The sequence below is a fragment of the Suncus etruscus genome, chromosome 5 (genome assembly GCF_024139225.1).
Source record: "Suncus etruscus isolate mSunEtr1 chromosome 5, mSunEtr1.pri.cur, whole genome shotgun sequence".
In the NCBI taxonomy this organism is placed as follows: Eukaryota; Metazoa; Chordata; class Mammalia; order Eulipotyphla; family Soricidae; genus Suncus; species Suncus etruscus.
The window spans coordinates 100679530-100700412 of record NC_064852.1 but is presented as its reverse complement, the minus strand read 5'-3'; the positions used below and the strand labels follow the sequence as shown (position 1 = coordinate 100700412).

At 33.5% G+C, this 20883-nt stretch overlaps 1 protein-coding gene across 1 annotated transcript in view; it reads right to left on the bottom strand.

Moving 5' to 3' along the window:
• SCN9A (sodium voltage-gated channel alpha subunit 9) overlaps positions 1-20883 on the bottom strand; it is a 183234-nt gene that overhangs the window by 104487 nt on the left and 57864 nt on the right. Inside the window, exons 2-7 of the mRNA XM_049773376.1 lie at positions 13760-14067; positions 9305-9423; positions 8894-8983; positions 8266-8394; positions 5165-5256; positions 4188-4400 (exon numbers count right to left, since the gene is read on the bottom strand). Coding sequence (XP_049629333.1) covers positions 4188-4400; positions 5165-5256; positions 8266-8394; positions 8894-8983; positions 9305-9423; positions 13760-14017 — 901 coding nt within the window. The 5' untranslated portion in view covers positions 14018-14067. The remainder of the gene's footprint in view (positions 1-4187; positions 4401-5164; positions 5257-8265; positions 8395-8893; positions 8984-9304; positions 9424-13759; positions 14068-20883) is intronic.

Here is a 20883-nt window from a genome sequence, read left to right as displayed (position 1 = left end):
AAAGCAATCATTGGAAAAAAGAATATGGGAGGAATTACTTTCCCCAACTTAAAACTGTACTACAAATCAATAGTTATCAAAACAGCATGGTATTGGAATAAAGACAGGCCCTCAGACAGTGAAATAGGCTTGAATACTCAAAGAATGTTCCCCAGACATACAATCACCTAATTTTTGATAAAGGGGCAAGAAATCCTAAATGGAGCAAAGAAAGCCTCTTCAGCAAGTGGTGTTGGCACAACTGGATAGCCACTTGCAAAAAATTGAACTTAGACCCCCAGCTAACATCCTGTATGAAGGTTAAATCCAAATGGATGAAAGACCTCGATATCAGACCTGAAACCATAATATATATAGAACAACACTTAGGTAAAAACACTCCAAGACATTGAGACTACAGGCATCTTCAAGGAGGAAACTGCACTCTCCAAGCAAGTGAAAGCAGAGATTAACAGACCGGAATATATTAAACTGAGAAGCTTCTGCACCTCAAAAGAAATAGCACCCAGGATTCAAGAACCCTCCACTGAGTGGGAGAAACTATTCTAATCAAATAAGTGGCTAATCTCCAAAATATACAAGGCACTGACAGAACTTTACAAGAAAAAAACATCTAATCTCATCAAAAATGGGGAGAAGTAATGGACTAATACTTTGATAAAGAAGAAATACAAATGGCCAAAAGACACATGAAAAATGCTCCACATCATTAATCATCAGCGGGATATAAATCAAAACAACTATGAGGTATCACCTCACACCCCAGATATTGGCACACATCACAAAGAATGAGAACAAGCATTGTTGCAGGGATGTGGAGAGAAAGGAACTCTTATCCACTGCTGGTGGGAATGCTGTCTAGTTCAACCTTTATGGAAAGCAATATGGAGATTCCTCCAAAAACTGGAAATCGAGCTCCATACGAGCCTGCTATACCACTCCTAGGAATATACCTTAGGAACACAAAAATACAATACAAAAATCCCTTCCTTACACCTATATTCACTGCAGCACTATTTACCATAGCAGGCCTTTGGAACAGCCAAGATACCCTTCAACAGATGAATGGCTAAAGAAACTGTGGTACATATACACAATATAATATTATGCAGCTGTCAGGAGAGATGAAGTCATGAAATTTTCCTATATATGGATGTACAGAAATCTATTATGCTGAGTAAAATAAGTCAGAGAGAGAGAGAGAGAGGAGAGTGAAGAGAGAGAGAGAGAGAGAGAGAGAGAGAGAGAGAGAGAGAGAGAGAGAGAGAGAAAGAGAAAGATGCAGAATGGTCTCACTCATCTATGGGTTTTAAGAACAATGAAAGACATTCTTGTAATAATAACTTTCAGACAGAAAAGAGAAAAGAGCTGGAAGTTACAGTTCACCTCAGGAAGCTCACCAGAAACAGGGATGAGTTTAGTTAGAGAAATAACTACGTTTTGAACTATCCTAATAATGAGAATATACGAGGGAAATAGAAAGCCTGTCTAGAGTACAGGCGGGGGTTTGGTGGGGAGGAGGGAGATTTGGGACATTAGTGATGGGAATGTTGCACTGGTGATGGGTGGTGTTCTTTACATGATTGAAACCCAAACACAATCATGTATGTAATAAAGTTGTTTAAATAAAAAATGATCAATAAAAATAAATAAAATAATTTAAATATTTATTATATCTATAAAATAAGGATAATTCCTCCCCTCTAGAGTTATATTTAAATATATGGTATCACAATAATCTGTCTACTCTGAATAGCTGCTCCTTGAGTAACAGCTGTTATCAATAAACCATGTAACAACTTTAGGTAAGTCGAATTTATGGTCTTAAACATCATTGTATTGTCTTAGAAGATATAAATATTACAAGATTCCTAATGTATAAAGTTTAATGTAGAAATATGTATAACTAATTCTCTGTGGTAAAAATTCTGATTCTTAGGAAAGATAAGCATAAGTTAAGACACATTTTTTTTCTGGCTAACCCTCCAATACAGTTTATTATGGAGGATTACTTTAGAATAGTCTTTTACATTACTAATCATCCAATAACTGCCTGTACTGGCACAATTCAGGGCTAACACTCAAATAAGTTGAAGTTTGATGAAAGGAAAAGCAGGAGTAGACTGCAATGGTTTTTAGGTGGACTTTAAAATAATTCTTAATTCTATGAGTGGTTGCAGATACTAGTAGTAATTATGAGGAATGACTGTAAATAAATATGAAATTTCTTTTGAGTGGATGAAAATATTCTAACATCAACTAGTAATAATTCCTATAAAACTTTAAGAATACATTAAAATACTAAACTATAATCCTTCAAGTGGGAACTGAAAGCCATTTAGTCAATTGTATTGAATGTAAACTAGTATTACTTTAAAAGACCATTCTAAAGTAATCCTCCACAATGGACAATTTTTATGATTTAGCCAGAAAAGAAATTGTGTCTTAACTATGCTCATCCTCCCTACAAATCAGAATGCCATTAAATTGAACATGTAAATTGTTTAGTACAACTGTTATAAGTAATTCAGTATAATAAGTAATGCAGTGTCATAGCAAAGGTGTTGAAGACAGTGATGAATGAGTTACAATTTAACATTGAAATATTCCTGAAGAAAAAGAAACAGAAAATTACAGAATCCTTATAATACATATATGCAACAAATGGTCAATCTAGTAATTCAGACTTTTTTTCCTAATTTCAAAACTAATGGGACAGAATGGTAAAACAGACTTGGTGAAATAAACATTTTTGATTAGTTATATGAGAACTGGCTCCAAAAGATAGCTTGTAGAAATTACATCTGACTTGGGATTTTGAAATCAAGATAAAACAATGTGGAGTGAGTGTCATCTATTCATGCATAAAAATAACAAAGAGTCACTTTGAAAAATTTAAAATTTTTCCTTAGGACCAGATTGATAGTACAGGATTGACCAAAGTACCACCAGGAATGATCCTTCAGTGCAGAACCAGGAGTAACTCCTAAACATTGTCCCAATGTAGATTAAAAAAATGAAATAAAATAATTGTCTATATATTATTCTAAACCATAAATGTGATACTTTTATGGCACATAATTTAAGAATAAAAGTTGAAAATATGTGAACAATAAGTAAAGGTAAAAGGGAAGAAATATATTCTAAATTCTTCTCAAATGTTAGTGGCAAAAATAAGTATATAATCAACTATTTTAATATGTAAATTTAAAATATTTAAAAACCTTCAGTTTTCTTATTTTAGATTTATTCTTCTCTTTATATTCTACTACTAATTAGGTATATTATTTTTAGCTATCAGAGAGTAAAAAAAATTAGTGAAGTCTAAACCAAACCTTTTTTGTCTGAACAAAGTCTTCATAATCTTCCTAATTTTTTCTGTCAAAGACATAGACATTTGAATGATTTATTAATTTCTACCCTACATCTGAATTTAATAACCTATTTATATTTATCTGAATAAATCTATCTGTATTAGACAGAAGGAATTTTGCTTGATCTCATCAACAGCTCAGGTAAGAGAAATTATAGAGATGTGATTAGAAAGTATGCAGTTTACACTTTTTGTAAGATAATCTAAAAATCTACTTGTAAATCAAGCATATTCTAGACTATACACAACACTACAAATAACACTGACAAAACCAGTTTCAGTGAGTTAAATGCTCTTGTGATGCCATTAGCATCGCCTTATTGAGGTTAGTTGTTAGGTAAAATTGTAAACTCATCATTGGTCACAATATTACAATAGTGCTCATAAGACTTAGTAAAGCTTTCTGTTTTCTAGAAATCTTTAGAAACATTATCAACAAGGACATTTAAACATGTGATAGTTCATATCATAGTACTATAATTAGTATAATATTATAACCAAAAGCATAATAAAGCATAAAGCATATCATCTAGTAAATAAATTTTGTGTTATTCAATGTAAAGACTAATATTAATTCAATAATGAATTTATTTCTTAGAGAAACTTCACTTCTTTTTTTAATAATTGATATTTTTATCAGATTTCCAGTATCAGAGTATCTGGAAAAAACTTAGAGCCAGAGAATTTATGAAAATATGACATGAAACAAATTCAATCTGTAGCAGTCTCCTATATGTCTGACTATGATTTCTACTAAAAGAGTTATATTTTTAGCCTTATTTCATTGTATTAATGATGGCATAAATGTTTTTACTTTTATATTCCTCTTCATCCAGACTTCTCTCCACTATGCTTTCTATTGTTTCATTACTTTCTAGGGGATCCATCACACATTTATACTTCAAACTGCCCATGAAGAGCTGCAGCCCGATCAGTGCAAACACGCTGAGACAGAACACAGTCAAGATCATGACATCTGACAGCTTCTTCACAGACTGGATCAGTGCCCCCACAATGGTCTTCAGGCCTGGAAATGGGGAGCAGAGAGAGAGAAAGGTGGAGTAAGGAAAATACTCATTCTGAAAACAAAAAGACTTTGAGTGAGAAACAAGAACAGAACAGCAGCATTCTTAGAAATACATGCTTTATGTCATTTCAGTGGCCTCACACAATCCAATTTCCAGAAAAAGCCTACTAGCTCTAAAAGATGATTTTATAAATTTTGTGGCTCTGTATTTTAGATAATTAATAAAATATATAAGATATTTCTAAAGAATATTCAAATGATCAAAATGCTTAATTTGGTTTGACAAACTTTATCCATACTCATGATATATTTTTAATATCTGATCTCACAAGTGCTTGTCAAACAAACCATCTCTTTATAAGTACACAAAAAGAAAGACATTTAACTATAGCAGGTGGTGACAATCTACCAAATTTCAGTTAAGAAATGGTTTGTTGAGGAAATATTTGGAAACCATGTCATGCAATCACCCCATGCTGATATCTATTATCTTTTCTTTAACTGTATAAAAACAACTTGAAATTTTCATTCCTGTATAGACAAAATAGAAAATGAATAGACAGGAGGAAAATTTTTAAGTTAAGATGTAAGCCAAGAGGCCATCTTCAATCTCTAAATCCCATGCAATTGATTAAACTCAAAGGCTGACTTTTATAATAATTATAAACAATATAAGAAATAAAACTCAAAGTTCTATCAAAGAACATTTTATTTATTTTTTCCAAAGTATCAAAGTCAGCCTTGGTGTTTAATCCCACTCTCACCTGGAATGACTGAAATGGTTTTCAGTGCTCGGAGGACTCTGAATGTTCTCAATGCTGAGACATTGCCCAGGTCCACAAACTCTGTCACATATCTGTAATAGGGGAGTTTATACACAAACACATTGACAACACACACACACAAACAAACAAAGAACAACTCCCAAATAGTTGGAGTTATGAGTGGCCTAATGCTTCATACCAACTTCTTCTTACCTGGAATTACAGAAATAGTTTTCAAAGCTCTCAGCACTCTGAAAGTTCGAAGAGCTGAAAGATTGCCTAGGTTTACAAATTCTGTTAAATACCTGTAGAATTAAATCAGAGTTATTCACAATTTAGATAGAGTTAATGATACTTACCTGTGCCTCTTAGTCAAGGTATTTTCTGTTTGGAATTTTTTAAATGCATATTTCTACAAAATTCTTGTTTTATTATAATAAGTTTAATTTGTTATTTGTTGTGAGAAAAATACAACTATCAAATTGATATCATATACTTAATATTCCTAGATCAATAAGTAGATGTTTCAATTTATGTCAGTGTAGACATTTGATATCTCATTACTCATCAATAATTTTGAAACTTGCATACTAATTGAAATAATACACAAAAGTCCATTTACTGGATAATCCCATTTACATGAAATGTATATAGTAGACAAATCTATAGAGGACTTATATATGATTCACCTCCAGAGGACAGGAGGAGAAAATGAAATTGATGGTATTCTGCGTGCCAGAGATGATATCTTAGTATCTGAAATGACATGGGTGATCTTTGATACTTTAATTTAGTGAAATAAATCCAAAGACAAATATCATATAATTTCATTTATTTTTGGAATATGAACAAGCAATGCCAAAAAATAAATAAAACCAGACTCATAAGCTTTGTCACTTGAGCAGGGTTACCTGGTCATGGTTGTGTGGAGAAGCAGAACAGATTAAAAAAGGGTTGACTAGAGGCTTGTGAATCATGACTGGACATTTGGAGGTGGGAATACAATCACATATACAGTTGTTGAGATGAGAAATGCTACTCCTGAAATCTTTACAGTGCCATAAGCTTAAGTCATGGCCAAAATGAATGAATATGTAAGCAAATATTCCAGAGTTAGTTGTGATGGCCTTATAATTTTTTCAAACACACTAAATGACATAAATTTTATACTTTGAAATGGTCAATTTAATATATGTAAACATAAGATTCAAACTATGATCACCAAACTTAAAAATGTATGACAAATTTATAAGCTGTAGGTGTACTGAAGATGGGAGGGAATCTTTGAGACTGGTGGAGGGAAGTTGATACTGGTAGTTTAATTGGTGCTGCAACACTTTATGTCTTTTTTTAATAGATTATTTAAGCACCACGGTTACAAAATTGTTCATACTTAAGTTTCATTCATAGATTGTAGACCATCCTTCAGTGCACATTCCCCACCATCAATGTCTCCAATTTCTCTCCCCCAACCCCCACCCTGCCTGTCTAGTATCTCTCTCTTTTTTCTTTGTGACACTGTGATTTGGATTATCATGTATTAAATGGTGCAATGAATGTCAATTTATCTCTTTTCAAGAACATTAGTTCTTGTTCAGAGGAGTAGAGTTCAACTATCATTGCCATATGGCTCCGTCTCTATTCTAACTCCATTCATTGCTCTTGTGACAAACCTCCTATCATGAACTAGTCCTCCTGTACCTCATCATTATTGTCTCTGGATATTATCACCATACTACCTTTTATTTTTATATATACCACAACTCAGTGAGATTATTCTATGCCTATTCCTCTCCCTCTGACTCTTTTCACTTAGCAAAATAATCTCCATGTCTATCCATGTATAAACAAACTTTATGACCTCATTTTCCTTACTGCTGCATAAAGATTTCATTGGGAGCACTGTATATCTAATACCTAACTATGAATAATTTTAAATCACAGAGATTTAATTAAATAAAAACTTAAAAAATTGTGTGGTCAGGAACATGTGCAGTGAATAGGGTTCTTGTCTTTTACCTGGCTCAGTTTGGATACTTAACACCAAAAACAGTCCCCTTAATACTACCAAGAGTTATTCTAGTGCATGATGTCAGAATTAAGCCTTGAGCACAACCAAGTGTTGAACAAGCATCCCTCAATGCGTCCCTTGAAAAGAAATATAGACTTTCTTCAATAATGTTTTATGTTTTCTTTTCTTTTTTTACCCCAGAAGTTAGTACCGCTACAATAATAGGTAACCATAAAAAGAGCCGAACTGGTGGACAAGGAGGTGAGTCAAAGATAAGGTAATTTGAAATATGGAATCTTTGAAGACATAAATGACTTTGGAGCATAGAGAGATGGGCCCCCAAGCAGAGTTTAAGCAGCAAGGCCACCTGAAAAGATGCTCAATGAGGCAGTGAAGCTATATGGTTCAGAGCATGGACCAGAGATTCACAGCTTCTCAGGTCTAGCTTTACTGAGGACTACTAGAGTCACCTAGAGACCATCAGAGTTATGCTCTGTAGTGCTGGGGGTGGGAGGTAGGTTTGCAGGGGTTGAACGCAGGGCCAGGCCTGAATATTTCTGATAAATATATTTGGGGAAATAGTTGTAAAATGGATCAGTTAAAATTATAATTACGTTTTATATTAGTTAGAACTGGTAAGCAGTAAAAGTCTTTAAAAAATTCACTTAAAAATGCCAGTTAATAATATAAGAGCACCACTATATTTAAAATTAAAGGTGTGTGGTTTTTTTTTCTGATTGTTACAGATACTATTGGTTTTTAAGTAAGAATTTGGGGAAAACACAAATTTAACTCTTTTACTTCTCTCTCTTTATATGTACTTGTGAGTATATGTATGTGCATATATATAATTTGTATGACCAATAACTGAGCATGGATGAAGATTATCCATCTTAATGACTTTTTGTTCCATTAATGGGACATATTCTCTCTGAAAAATTAATATTTGCATATCAACAAAGTTCTATAGGACATCCTTTTAAAGCAACCATTACAAATATATAAAGACAGACCCCAAAAGTATTTTTTTTACTAGAAAGCTATGCTGAGATTTTCATGGAGTTGGCATTTGAAGAGTGAAAGTACTTACGCAAAAACAATGACGACAAAATCAAGCCAGTTCCATGGGTCACGAAGAAAAGTAAACTCTCCTACACAAAAGCCTCTTGCAAGGATTTTAACAAGTGATTCAAAAGTATATATTCCAGTAAAAGTATACCTAAAAATAAGAATAAATTATGATATTAAAAGTGAAAGGAATATAACACCATAACTATTTTTACGTAGTATTTTTAAATCAATCAGAGGAAGACATCTATTAGACTGTTTATTGGTTTATGAACCCATTATGTTAGAATATAATCAATAAAGCTTTTTTAAAAAAATGATAAAACATACATGCTAAAAATTCTCCCCCAAAGTACATTTTCAAACAGTTAGAAATATTGACATAGGTCTGATCACAAAATTTGTACATTAATTCTATCAAAATAATGCTATGTGAACAAGAAAGTATATATGATGAGTTCATTCTCTTAGAAAAGATTGTAGACTATAATCATTCTATTCTATACATTGTGGCTTAATACAGTGGAATAAATATAATTCAAAGAAAAAGTAACAAGTAAAAATAAGTTTTCTATGCAGTAATTTACTAGGAGCAAGGTGTGAAAATGATGATAGTAAGACAATATTCAAATATACTTAAAATTACTTACTCTACATTTTTGGTCCAATCTGGAGGGTTATTCATGGTCATAAATATGCAGTTTGTGAGAATAGTGCACATGATAAGCATGCTAAATAAAGTGCCTTAGAATCAAGGAAAATTATTTTTTTAAACCTTAGCATTTAAGTAATTTAAAATATTTTATAATAAAATCTGTTGAAATGTAAAAACTTTTATTGTAAAATAATTCTAAATGAACTGGCAATTTTTGTCTTTAATCATAATTATATTAGGGTTAATTAAACGTGCTAAAATTACCATTTTACCAATTAAATCTACTTATATCTACTCCAAACTATATTACATGTATAAAATAAAGTTAAAATCTTTTCAATTCTACTAAGAAATCAAAAATGACATTTGAAAGAACCATTGCCAATAATCATTTAGAAAAGGATATGAGTGTACTAAAATTTTAATAGATAGTCTTCTTAAAGTACTGAAAGGAGAAAGCATGTATAAAGCAGGTGTGGCATTGAAGCGAAATATTGCTTTTCCTTTGTTCAAGACTATGAACGTCTAAAAGAGCAAAAAGAAAACAGTATGAAATTGAGAATCTAAGATTTCAGTCTAGCATATCAACATCAGCATTATTTAACTCTGTTTGGTAGTACTTTTTAAAGGAACATTGCTATCAGATTAACACAATACAATTTCAATACTATTGACAGAGCTATATATGTTACACTGTTCAATGGGCTCTAGGTTTAATTATGATCAGTAAATTAAGAGTGATGCTTATGAGCCTGAATTGTTTGCAGCTATACAAAAAATATAATATATTTATTTTTCCTACCACACAACACTCAGAGCATTAGCAGTATATTTTGTTTATAGATATTTATTTAAAATATAACCACCTTCCTTTTATTATATTGCATTTAAAGCAAATCAAATTATAATAAGATATCCATGAATCTGATCCTCTTATTTTTATAGATTATTGTCATTTTAATAGAAAATATTCCAAATTATGAGCTCTTTAAAAATATTTTTTCTAGGGGTCAATATTTATAGTACTGCTGTTGTGGCCTGTTCCTTGTATCTGATCTAGCCAGATCCCCTGCTCTGTGCCACTGTAGGCTAGGAGAAAACCCTGACAACTTCTAGTTGTGACCCAAAGACAAAAATAATTTTATTTCACAAATTTAAATAATTTTAGGGCTTGGAACAATGGCACAGCGTTTGGGCATTTCCCTTGTATGTGGCTCACTCAGGATGTACGTGGCTCGATCCCCCGGCTTCCCATATGGCCCCCCAAGCCAGGAGCGATTTCTGGGCACATTGTCAGAGTAATTCCTGAGTGTCACCGGGTGTGGCCCAAAATTGAAAAGAAATTTTAAAAATGTAAATAATTTTAGAGCTAGAAAAAAAGTCACCCAATTCAATTTTTCTTTTACAGACATAACACAAGAAAACAATAGCTACAACAAAAGAATTCAAACTAAAAAATTTGTTTGCTACCATCCATAGCGATTAGAGAAACAAACATTAGTAAACTGTATCATTGTAATGGCTGCATAAACTCTTCATGACTTGGATGTTTACTGAAAATGTAAAAGCCCAAATAAACTCAGTAAACACAGAACATTGAAACAGCCTAAGACATTGTGTTAAAACTAAAATATTTCAAGCTCAAATGTTTTTATATTTTTCTGCAGTTTGCAAGATAATAATTTTGGGTTGATCTAGAATGTATCAACTTACTCCTTTAGGTTTGACTTATTTTCACTTATTATTAGTATTTATTTACAGTGTCATGGATCCACCCTAGAGCATGTCACATGCAAGGCAAATTCTGTACTACTAAGCAAGATCTTTGCCTTAGTTTGACTTTATGTAAGTTCATAAATTGCATTATCTTAAATTATAAAAAGCATTTTCCCACCAAACTGATAAAATGCATATTTCTTTCAGAATATTTCTAGCAGAATGCTAATATTCTTTTTTAATTTTTTTATTGAAACCAATATGATTTACAAGTCTTACAGAGTTGTATTTCAGTCACATAGTGACAGTGAATTAGGGCCATTCCCACAACCATTTTTTATATCCATCCACCGTAATTCGCAGCATGCATCCCATATCTCCATCTTTAGCCCCCTGGACTGCTAGTGTAACAGGTCCATTTTGTGTATAGCTTGTTATAGTTTGGATCTCTTGATTCTATTGTCATTAACTTTAGTTTTGGTATTTAAATCTGATTAGTTTTTATTTCCACTCAGTGCTCCTGAGACCTCTTGGCCCCTGGGTCTCATCCACTTATTTTTTTTCCTTTTTTCAATTTGTAGGAGGACATAGAAATATGAGGTAGAATAAGATGATTCATGTTCTATGTTTCTGTAAAATAAAAAAGGCAGGAGTCCCTATCTAGAAGCTATAAATAAAATTAAAAGAAGAAAAAAAGGGGAGCAGGGAAAAGGAAGGCAAAACATATGGCTTTTTTTTTTTCCATAGGTGCAGTAAACATTGGAGAAATTAGAAATAAAATTTCCTTGGCCTAAGAGACACAAGGTGGTTTTTGGGTCACACCCGGCCTGGCTCTATGCTCAGAAATTGCTCCTGGCAGGCTCAGGGACAATATAAGATGCTGGGACTCGAATCACCATCCTTTTGCATGCAAGGCAAACACCCTACCTCCATGCTATCTCTGGCCCTGAATGCTTATATTCTTTTCCTTTTTAATTTTTATTATTAATTTTTATTTTGACCCAAGTGGATTAAAAATCATTCACAGTATTTTTAGGTACATAGTGTCATTGAATCTGAATGCTTATATATTCTTAGCATTCTTTTCTTTTTCAGAATAGTACTATGACCATTGAAATACTTTGTAATTTATTGCTATATTGTTATATGGTTTTAATGTGACTCAAACTAGTACGTATTGATAATCATAGAAAAAATCATGAGACAAATGTGTTTCTATGATAGAAATTAACTTTATCCAATTTTGTAGTTCTTTAGAAATTTATTTACTAGCTGTTTATCAAGAAATAATCCACTTTTATTCAAATTTTGAACAAACTATTATGATGACCTTCATTTACAAAACTGTGTTTCAGTATTACATCTTCATACCTCAATATAAAAATAGTATTTTAAGTGAACTTTATCCTGACTTTCTTGTTCAAAGAAAGGTCACCGACCAACAAAGCATTGTTGGAAACATTATGGAGCTTGCTGATTTAGCAATTTTGCTGTTGACTCTGTCATCTTTAGTCTGGTTATTTCTGTTGCTGTGTAAGAAATTACTGCAATCCCCTCTCATTTTCTCAATAGAATAACTTTTAAAGCAGTTTCAAACTTTATCCCATTTCTTTAATGCAATCAGCACTTTCTCAGTTCTGCTTCTTTCATCATTGACTCTCCAAGGACAATTTCCTCTCCTATAATATATACATGATTGGCACCATTTAACAAGCATTTCCTTGGAAGTGACTACATTTACTCCAACATGCTGGATTCTGAAACTTATGCTCATATTTGACCTTCAAGTCTCAGACAATATTCTCAACTAATTTTAATGCAAATATAAACCAAAATGTAGTTTGTATCAATTAACCTCAGCATCTAGCTATAACACCTCCAACCCTCTTTATGTTTTCACTCTATTGAGAAAAACATTTTAACTTTCTTTTTTTATAATTTTTTTTATTTAAACATCTTGATTACAAATATTATTGTGATTAGGTTTCAGTTATGAAAGAACACCCCCCCCCTTCACCAGTGCAACATTCCCACCACCAATGTCCCAAATCTCCCTCCATTCAACCCCACCCCTACCTGTACTCTAAACAGGCTTTCCAGTTCTCTCATTCATTCACATGATTATGGTAGTTCTCAGTGTAGTTATTTCTATAACTTCACTCACCACTCTTTGTGGTGAGCTTCATGAGGTGAGCTGGAAGTTCCAGCCCTCCTCTCATTGTCCCTGAGGATTGTTGCAAAAATGACTTTTATTTTTCTTAAAACCCATAGATGAGTGAGACTATTCTGTGTCTCTCTCTCCCTCTTATTTCACTCAGCATGATAGATTCCATATACATCCATGTATAAGAAAATTTCATGACTTCATCTCTCCTGACTGCTGCATAATATTCTATTGTGTATATGTACCACAGTTTCTTTACCCATTCGTCTGTTGAAGGGCATCTTCATTTTCCTAACTTTCAAACATGTTTTTATTGATTTTTTTTCCAGCTGCTCAAGGTGAGACCATGTTTCAGGTGGAAAACTCAGGTAGGAAATTCTCAAATTTCTCAATTTCTCTACTCTTTTCTGACCTCACTCTGATATCAGCCAACACAATCTGCTTACAGAAATGTAAACAACTCATCTTCCTGGTTCTCTCAGGTGTTCTTCCTTAGCCCCAGATTTCTAGTTCATTATGATATACTATCTTCTCACCTTTATTTCTGGACAAGGGTCTATGTATAAATGACTTTGCTAATCATTTAATATTACTCCTCTCCAACACCCTAAAAGAAGTGGCACTCTAAACTTTAGTATTGGTTGAGCTATTTTATAGAGGTCCATGAATACAGCTCTCAATATCATTCAAATGCATTATGAACATAACTTACTTCTCCAATTAAATCATTATTCTATCTACCATTATGCATTGATGTAATATACTTTTATAAAAAAGTGTTAAAGATAAAATAACTCAATAGTAACATGTTAACATCAGAGTTTGAGTAAATAGAAATATTACTTATTCTGCATAACCTACATATATTCAATAAAAATCATGATTTTTTCCACTAATTTTTACATAATCTCAATTTTAAATGCATTTCTGTATGAAGAAGAATCAGAGAACTTCACAATCATGGACACCAAAAAACTTCACCTTTTTGTCTGCATAATATGGGTCCAGGTCCTCCAGGGGCTCCGAGACCATGCCTGGAGGGATATCCCCATAGATGAAGGGCAGCTGTTTTCCAGCTTCCAAATCACTGCTTGGCTTTGGACCTTCTTCGTCATCATCTTTCTTTTCTTCCTTTGGTTCCTTTGTTTTTCCTTCTGCAATACGCTGTTCAATATGAGCAAGAGACTCTTTTGTGAAGTAGACAAAGCTCTGAGGTCCTGGGAGAGGCAACATCGCCATCTTTTCATCCTGTATACTTTATTTCCCTCTCAGCTCCTTACATAAGAGGCCTAAGAGGAAACAAAGAAATAAAGACTTAAAATGTTTGTCAGTCAGGTTAATCCCATGACAGTATACTTCAGGGGTGGAGAAACCCTGTATCTCCTAGGCCAAGGGAATTTCCTCTATAGTATCCCCAATAGTTAATGTGCCCATGCAGGGGGAAAAAGAAAAAAAAAGCACAAAATAATCATTTTTCCACATATTTATTTATTGATTGATCGATTTTTTGATATCTTTATTTTGGTGTAGATATTGAAGTTTATGTCTCCAATTTTATTTTATTTTATTCTATTTTATTTTACCTTATCTTTCCCTTTCTTTTTGCAGTCCAGCATAATTTGATTTCAGAACCGAGACTATTGTGTGGTGCTTGTCTTTATTGCTGTAGTGCTCATGGATATTTAATTTGATATTTTTTTCTGTATTGTTGTGGTGCTTCAATTATCTTTTTCATGTTCTCTCTCAAATTGAGGTTAAAAGCCTCAAGGACTCCGCTTATTTTCAGCATATTTGACTTCTTTTTTTATTTATTTTTTCTTATTTTGTACCCCATTCTATTGCTTTTCTTTCCTTCAAACAAAACCACATAACTCGATTTATCTAGCTCCGCCTCTTAAATAGAGGGGGAAACAAGGTAGGGTACCAGGACCAAATAGATATATGATCACTAATAGTAAGCTAGACAAAGAGGGGAATCACCTACTCTTGCAGTTCTGGGGATGATGGTAGGGTATTGGGTAGCAGAAAGGAAACTGGGATGGGGGGAGGACAAATTTGGTGATGGGTATTCCCCTGATTCAATGTTAATATGTATCTAAAATACTACTGTGAAAGATATGTAAGCCATTATTATCAAAATTATATAAAATTATATAATAATTAAAAAAAGAAATTTAACAATAAAAAAATGTTTGCCAGTCAGAAATAATACATTAAACAACTAATGCCATTACTTATTTGGTCATAATAAATTTAGATTTCATTTTGAATAACATTTTCAAAGAATTATTACAAGCAAAATTACAGATGAGCTAATACTGCATGTACAGTAATTTCCATGCTTCTGAATTTATTTTTAATTTACAACTTCATTGCTTTTAAAGTAAAAATAACAGTTTGAAGCAAAAGTTTTTAATTTTATTTTATTTTTCATATGAATTCAGTTTAATTCAGCTTAGTGTTGCTCTTTTAAAAATGCTGGTTCTTCTTTTTTTTTTTTTTTATCAAAAAACAGACAGGATCCTCGGATCCTCTATTATTTCTTACCTTTTTTTTTTTTTTTTTTTTTGGTTTTTGGGCTATGCCCGGCGGTGCCCAGGGATTACTCCTAGTTCTCTGCTCAGAAATCACTCCTGGCAGGCACAAGGGACCATCTGGGATGCCGGGATTCGAACCACCGTTGGTTCTGGGTCAGCTGCTTGCAAGACAAATACCCTACCACTGTGCTATCTCTCCGGCCCCTCTCTTACCTTTCTTAAGAGACTTAAACCCTTTGCTTCTCTCTCTCTTGGAGAAAAGCTCATTTCTGCAAAGTAGTGGTGGAAGGTTGTTTTACAATTTTATAACTATAAATTATGTAATGCAAATAATAAAAATATTTTTTAATTAAAACAATGTACAAATAAGTTGGACCAGAGGCAAAGGGGGAGAAATTAAAATAGAGCCTTCAGAAATCAAAATCTAATGAGAGATCACTATGAATAACTTTATGCTCATTAATTGGAGAACCTAGAAGAAATGAATAAACTCTCAAGTCATGTAATCTCCCAAAGCTGAAGTACGAAGGAGAAAGTACAAAACCTGAGAAGGCCAATTACAAGTTAAGAAATTGAAACATTTAAAACTCTTACCAAGAATAAAACTTGTGATCCAAAAAGGTTCACTGGTGAGTTCTATAAAATCTTCAGAAATGTAGTACCCTTACTCTTATACTTTTCCAAAATATTAAACCTTGCCTAACATCACACTAATATTCAAAATATTAGATAGATACACTTCCAGAATAGAAAACTTCAGACCAATCACATTGATAGACACTGGTGCAAAAATGCTTAACAAAATCTTAGCCTAACCAAATCCAACAATGCATTAAAAAAATAAACCTGATCAAGTGTGTCACCCCAGGGATACAAGGATGGTTCAAAACATGCAATCAGTTAACATAGTAAAAGAAAAAGATATAAACCACAATATTATGTTAAACAATGCAGAGAAATCTTCTGGCAAAATACATCTATTTATGATAACCCTAAAGGAAACAACATGTAGAAGGAACCTTCCTCTACATCTATAACAGCCTATATATGGTATCAATTTTAATAGCGAAAATGAAAGCATACACTCTGAGATCTAGTAGAAGATAAGATTGTCCATTGTCTCCACTTTTCAATATAGTACCAGAATATATTCAATATATATATTCAATATTCAATATAGTACCAGAATGTCTAGTGCCATCAATTAGGAAGAAAAATTAATTTAAGGAATCCAAATTAGAAGAGGTCAAATTATCATTATTTGCAGATGACATGAAGATATACATAGGAAACCCTAAAATGTCTACCAAATAAGATCTTTAAGAAAAATACACCTTAAAAGAAAAGAAAAAAAAAAAGAAAAATACACCAATGCAGCAACATAGCTACAACATCACCACAAAATAATTAGTCTCATCTTATATGTAAAGAATGAACTGTGGCCAGTGAGGTAGCGCTAGAGGTAAGGTGTCTGCCTTGCAATCGCTAGCCAAGGAAGGACCACGGTTCGATCCCCCAGCATCCCATATGGTCCCCCCAAGCCAGGGGCAATTTCTGAGTGCTTAGCCAGGAGTAACCTCTGAGCATCAAACGGGTGTGGCCCGAAAAAACAAAACAAACAAACAAACAAACAAAAGAATGAACCAAGAGAAGAAATTGAACAAGGAATCTATTCCACTTAAAATAGTGTCCTAAAACATCAAATATCTAGGAATCAGCTTAACAAAAGACATGACAAATCCATACCATAAAAACTTCCATTTAAGGAAAAGAGAGAAGATCATAGAAAATGAAAGAATATTTCATACTCATGCATTGGAAGAATCAATATTGTTAAAATGACTATCCTACCTGAGCTATTACATAGATTTAAAGAAATCCCCATTCAAATTCAAATGACATTCTTTAAGGACCTAGAAAAGTCAGTAATAAAGCTTGTATGGATTCAAAAGAAACCCTGAATAACAAAAGCATAATGAAAATAAGAAATTTTGAGATATCTCATTATCTAATTTAGAACTGTACTATAGTTATAGTCACAAAAACTGCATGGTATTGTAATTAAGATAGGTTCTTTGATTAATGAGTCAGAATCGAGTATACAACCAACCCCATATTTATTTACAGTTGATTTTCAATAAAAGTGAGAACATGAAATGGAGTAAAGATAGCCTCTTCAACAAAAGGTGATGAGAAAATGGATATCATTGTGTAAAAAATTACAGCTGAATTCATATCTCACACCTTAGAAAAAAGTAAAATCAAATTGAATCAAGGATGTTGAGATCATCCAGAAACTTTCTTTCTTTCTTTCTTTCTTTTTCTTTCTTTCTTTCTTTCTTTCTTTCTTTCTTTCTTTCTTTCTTTCTTTCTTTCTTCTTCCTTCCTTCCTTCCTTCCTTCCTTCCTTCCTTCCTTCCTTCCTTCCTTCCTTCCTTCCTTCTTTCTTTCTTTCTTTCTTTCTTTCTTTCTTTCTTTCTTTCTTTCTTTCTTTCTTTCTTTCTCTCTCTCTTTCCTTCCTTCCTTCCTTCCTTCCTTCCTTCCCTCCCTCCCTCTCTTCTTCCTTCCTTCCTTCCTTCCTTCCTTCCTTCCTTCCTTCCTTTCTTCCTTCTTTCCTTCCTTCCTTCCTTCCCTCCTCCCTCCATCCCTCCTCCCTACCTCCCCTTTCCCTCCCTCCCTCCCTCCTTCCTTCCTTCCTTCCTTCCTTCCTTCCTTCCTTCCTTCCTTTATTTTACGTAGAAAAGGGATATTTATAATAAGGGAGAATAGGGTGTGAACTCTATTGAAGAAAATACAGGCAAAATGTTACAAGACTTGCACCTCAAAGATATTATCAATGATTTGATACAACTGGCAAAGGCTACAGGATCAAATATAAACTGGATTACGTCAAATTACTTTCTGAATGGTGAAAGAAACCCAGGCTAAAATTAAGAGATAACTAAATAAATTTATAAACATATTTACTTTCAACATATCAGATAAAGTGTTGGTATCCAGTATATATAAAATTATCACAAAGATAAAGGAAAAAAAACAATTTTAAAAGAAACTATCAATAAATGAGGAAGGAAGAAAGGAAGGGAGGAAGGAAGAAAGGAGGGAAGGAAGGAAGGAAGGAAGGAAGGAAGGAAGGAAGGAAGGAAGGAAGGAAGGAAGGAAGGAAGGAAGGAAGGAAGAAGGAAGGCAGAGGAAGACAGGCAAGTAAATATGTGAAAAGTGCTGGGCATCACTTATCATAGGGAAATACAAATCAAGATGACAATAAGGTATCATCTCATACCAGTGAGAATGGCACAAAAATATAGCGTAACAATCTTTATAGGTAGGGATATGGTGAGAAAGTAATACTCATTTACTGCTATTATGAACTTGTTGTCTGGTTCAACCTCTGTGAAAAACAGTAGGGAAAATTCTCAGTAAATTTAGAATTGAGATGCCATATGATCCAGGAATTCTGCTTTTGGATAGCTATCCCAATGACCAATTAAAACAAAAATATTAATTCAAAAAGACATACACAAACCATTATTCATTGCAACACATAGTACAATATGTACATATTACATAGTACATAGTACAAACAGGGAGGCCATAACAGGAATGATTAGATAATCAAGATGTGATAGACACATGTACATGTAAGATCACATGCATATGCACACAAATACACTACGTAGCTACAAAGAATGATGAAATTGTGCAATTTGCTGTAATCTGATTCAAATTGGATTGTCCCACGTTGAATGAAGTAAGCAGAAGCGAAAAACACAAGATGATCTCACTTATATGTATTATAACTAGACTAGGGAATATACTGTAGTAAATGGGGCATGCCTGTCTCATACTTGACCCAAGAGATTAGGAATAAGGAAAGAGAAGGAAAGAAATCAAGAAGGGGAAGGAAGAATATGAGAAAAAAAATTAATGGGGGAATAGGAATCAGGACTTCACTTATGCTGGTAATGTGGGAGAGTGGTATTAACTATATTTTCAAAAGACAAACTCTTCAGACTTTAAAATATGAAATTTAAGCTGCGACCATCAAAATTTGCAATTTGTCTGTCAAGATGGGTGCAGCAGATGATGGAGCATGGGAACACTGGGTAGAGGGAGTTAATACTGGGAATGGGTTTGGTGTGGGAATATATATGCTTCTCTGAATAAAGGACACATAACTATATACATAATGAAATCTCAGTATTATTTTGTATACTCCAAAGAGGAAGCAGCAAATGAAAGAAAATAAATTATCTTTAAAATAATAAAATAAATGATTTAAAATTCATCACACTCAAAGTATTAAAAAGTTTCAATTCAAAAGACATTCTAAGGTTAGTATGACACACAGCAGGTAGGGCACTTGTGTTGCACAAGATTGATCTGCTTTGATCCCTGGTACCACATATGGCCCACCAAGCTATCAATAGTGATCCCTGAGAGCAGAACCATGAGTGAGCCCTGAGTACTGCCAGGAATAGCTCATCTTCATCATACCTCCTGCAGGACAAGGAAAGAAAAGGAAAGAAAGGAAGGAAGGAAGGAAGGAAGGAAGGAAGGAAGGAAGGAAGGAAGGAAGGAAGGAAGGAAGGAAGAAGGAAGGAAGGAAGGAAGGAAGGAAGGAAGGAAGGAAGGAAGGAAGGAAGGAAGAAAGGAAGAAAGGAGGAAGGAAGGAAATTAACGAAGGAAGGAAGGAAGGAAAGGAAGGAAGAAAGGAGGGAGGGAGGGAAGGAAGGAGGGAAAGAGGGAGGGAGGGAGGAAAGAAGGGAGGGAGAAAAGAAGGATGAAAGAGAAAGGAAGAAAGAAAGAACAAAGGAAAAGAAGAAAAAGAACAATAAGGAAGGAAAGAAGAAAGAGAAAGAAAGAGAAACATCAGAAAATGAAAATCCTAACACTTGGTTACCTAGTGAGAAGTGTCTGATAATCACTAATGTCTATAGAAGAAGTACAAAATTACCCCTTCTCATATAAAAAAGAAGTTAAGAGACACTGTAGATCTTTTTGTCAAAGTGTTTGTTCATTTTTCTCTCCATTTTTTGAGGGGTTAGATGATTTTTTCTTGTAAAGTTCTGTCAGTGACTTGTATATTTTAGATATTAACCCCTTATCTGATGGGTACTGGGTAAATAGTTTCTCCCACTTAGTGGGTGGCTCTTGTATTCTGGGCACTATTTCCTTTGAGGTGCAGAAGCTTCTCAGCTTAATATAGTCCCATCTGTTTATTTCTGCTTTCACTTGTTTGGAGAGTACTGTTTCCTCATTAAAGATGCCTTGAGTCTCAATGTCATGGAGCGTTTCACCTACATGTTGTTCTATATACTTTATGGTTTCAGGTTTGATATCTAGGTCTTTAATCCATTTGGATTTTACCTTTGTACATGGTGTTAGCTGGAGGTCTAAATTCACTTTTTTTTTTTTACAAGTGGCTAGCTAGTTGTGCCAACACCACTTATTGAAGAGGCCTTCCCTGCTCCATTTAGGATTTCTTGCTCCTTTATTAAAAAATTAGGTGACGGTATGTCTGGGGAACATTCTCCAAGTACTCAAGACTATTCCACTGATATGAGGG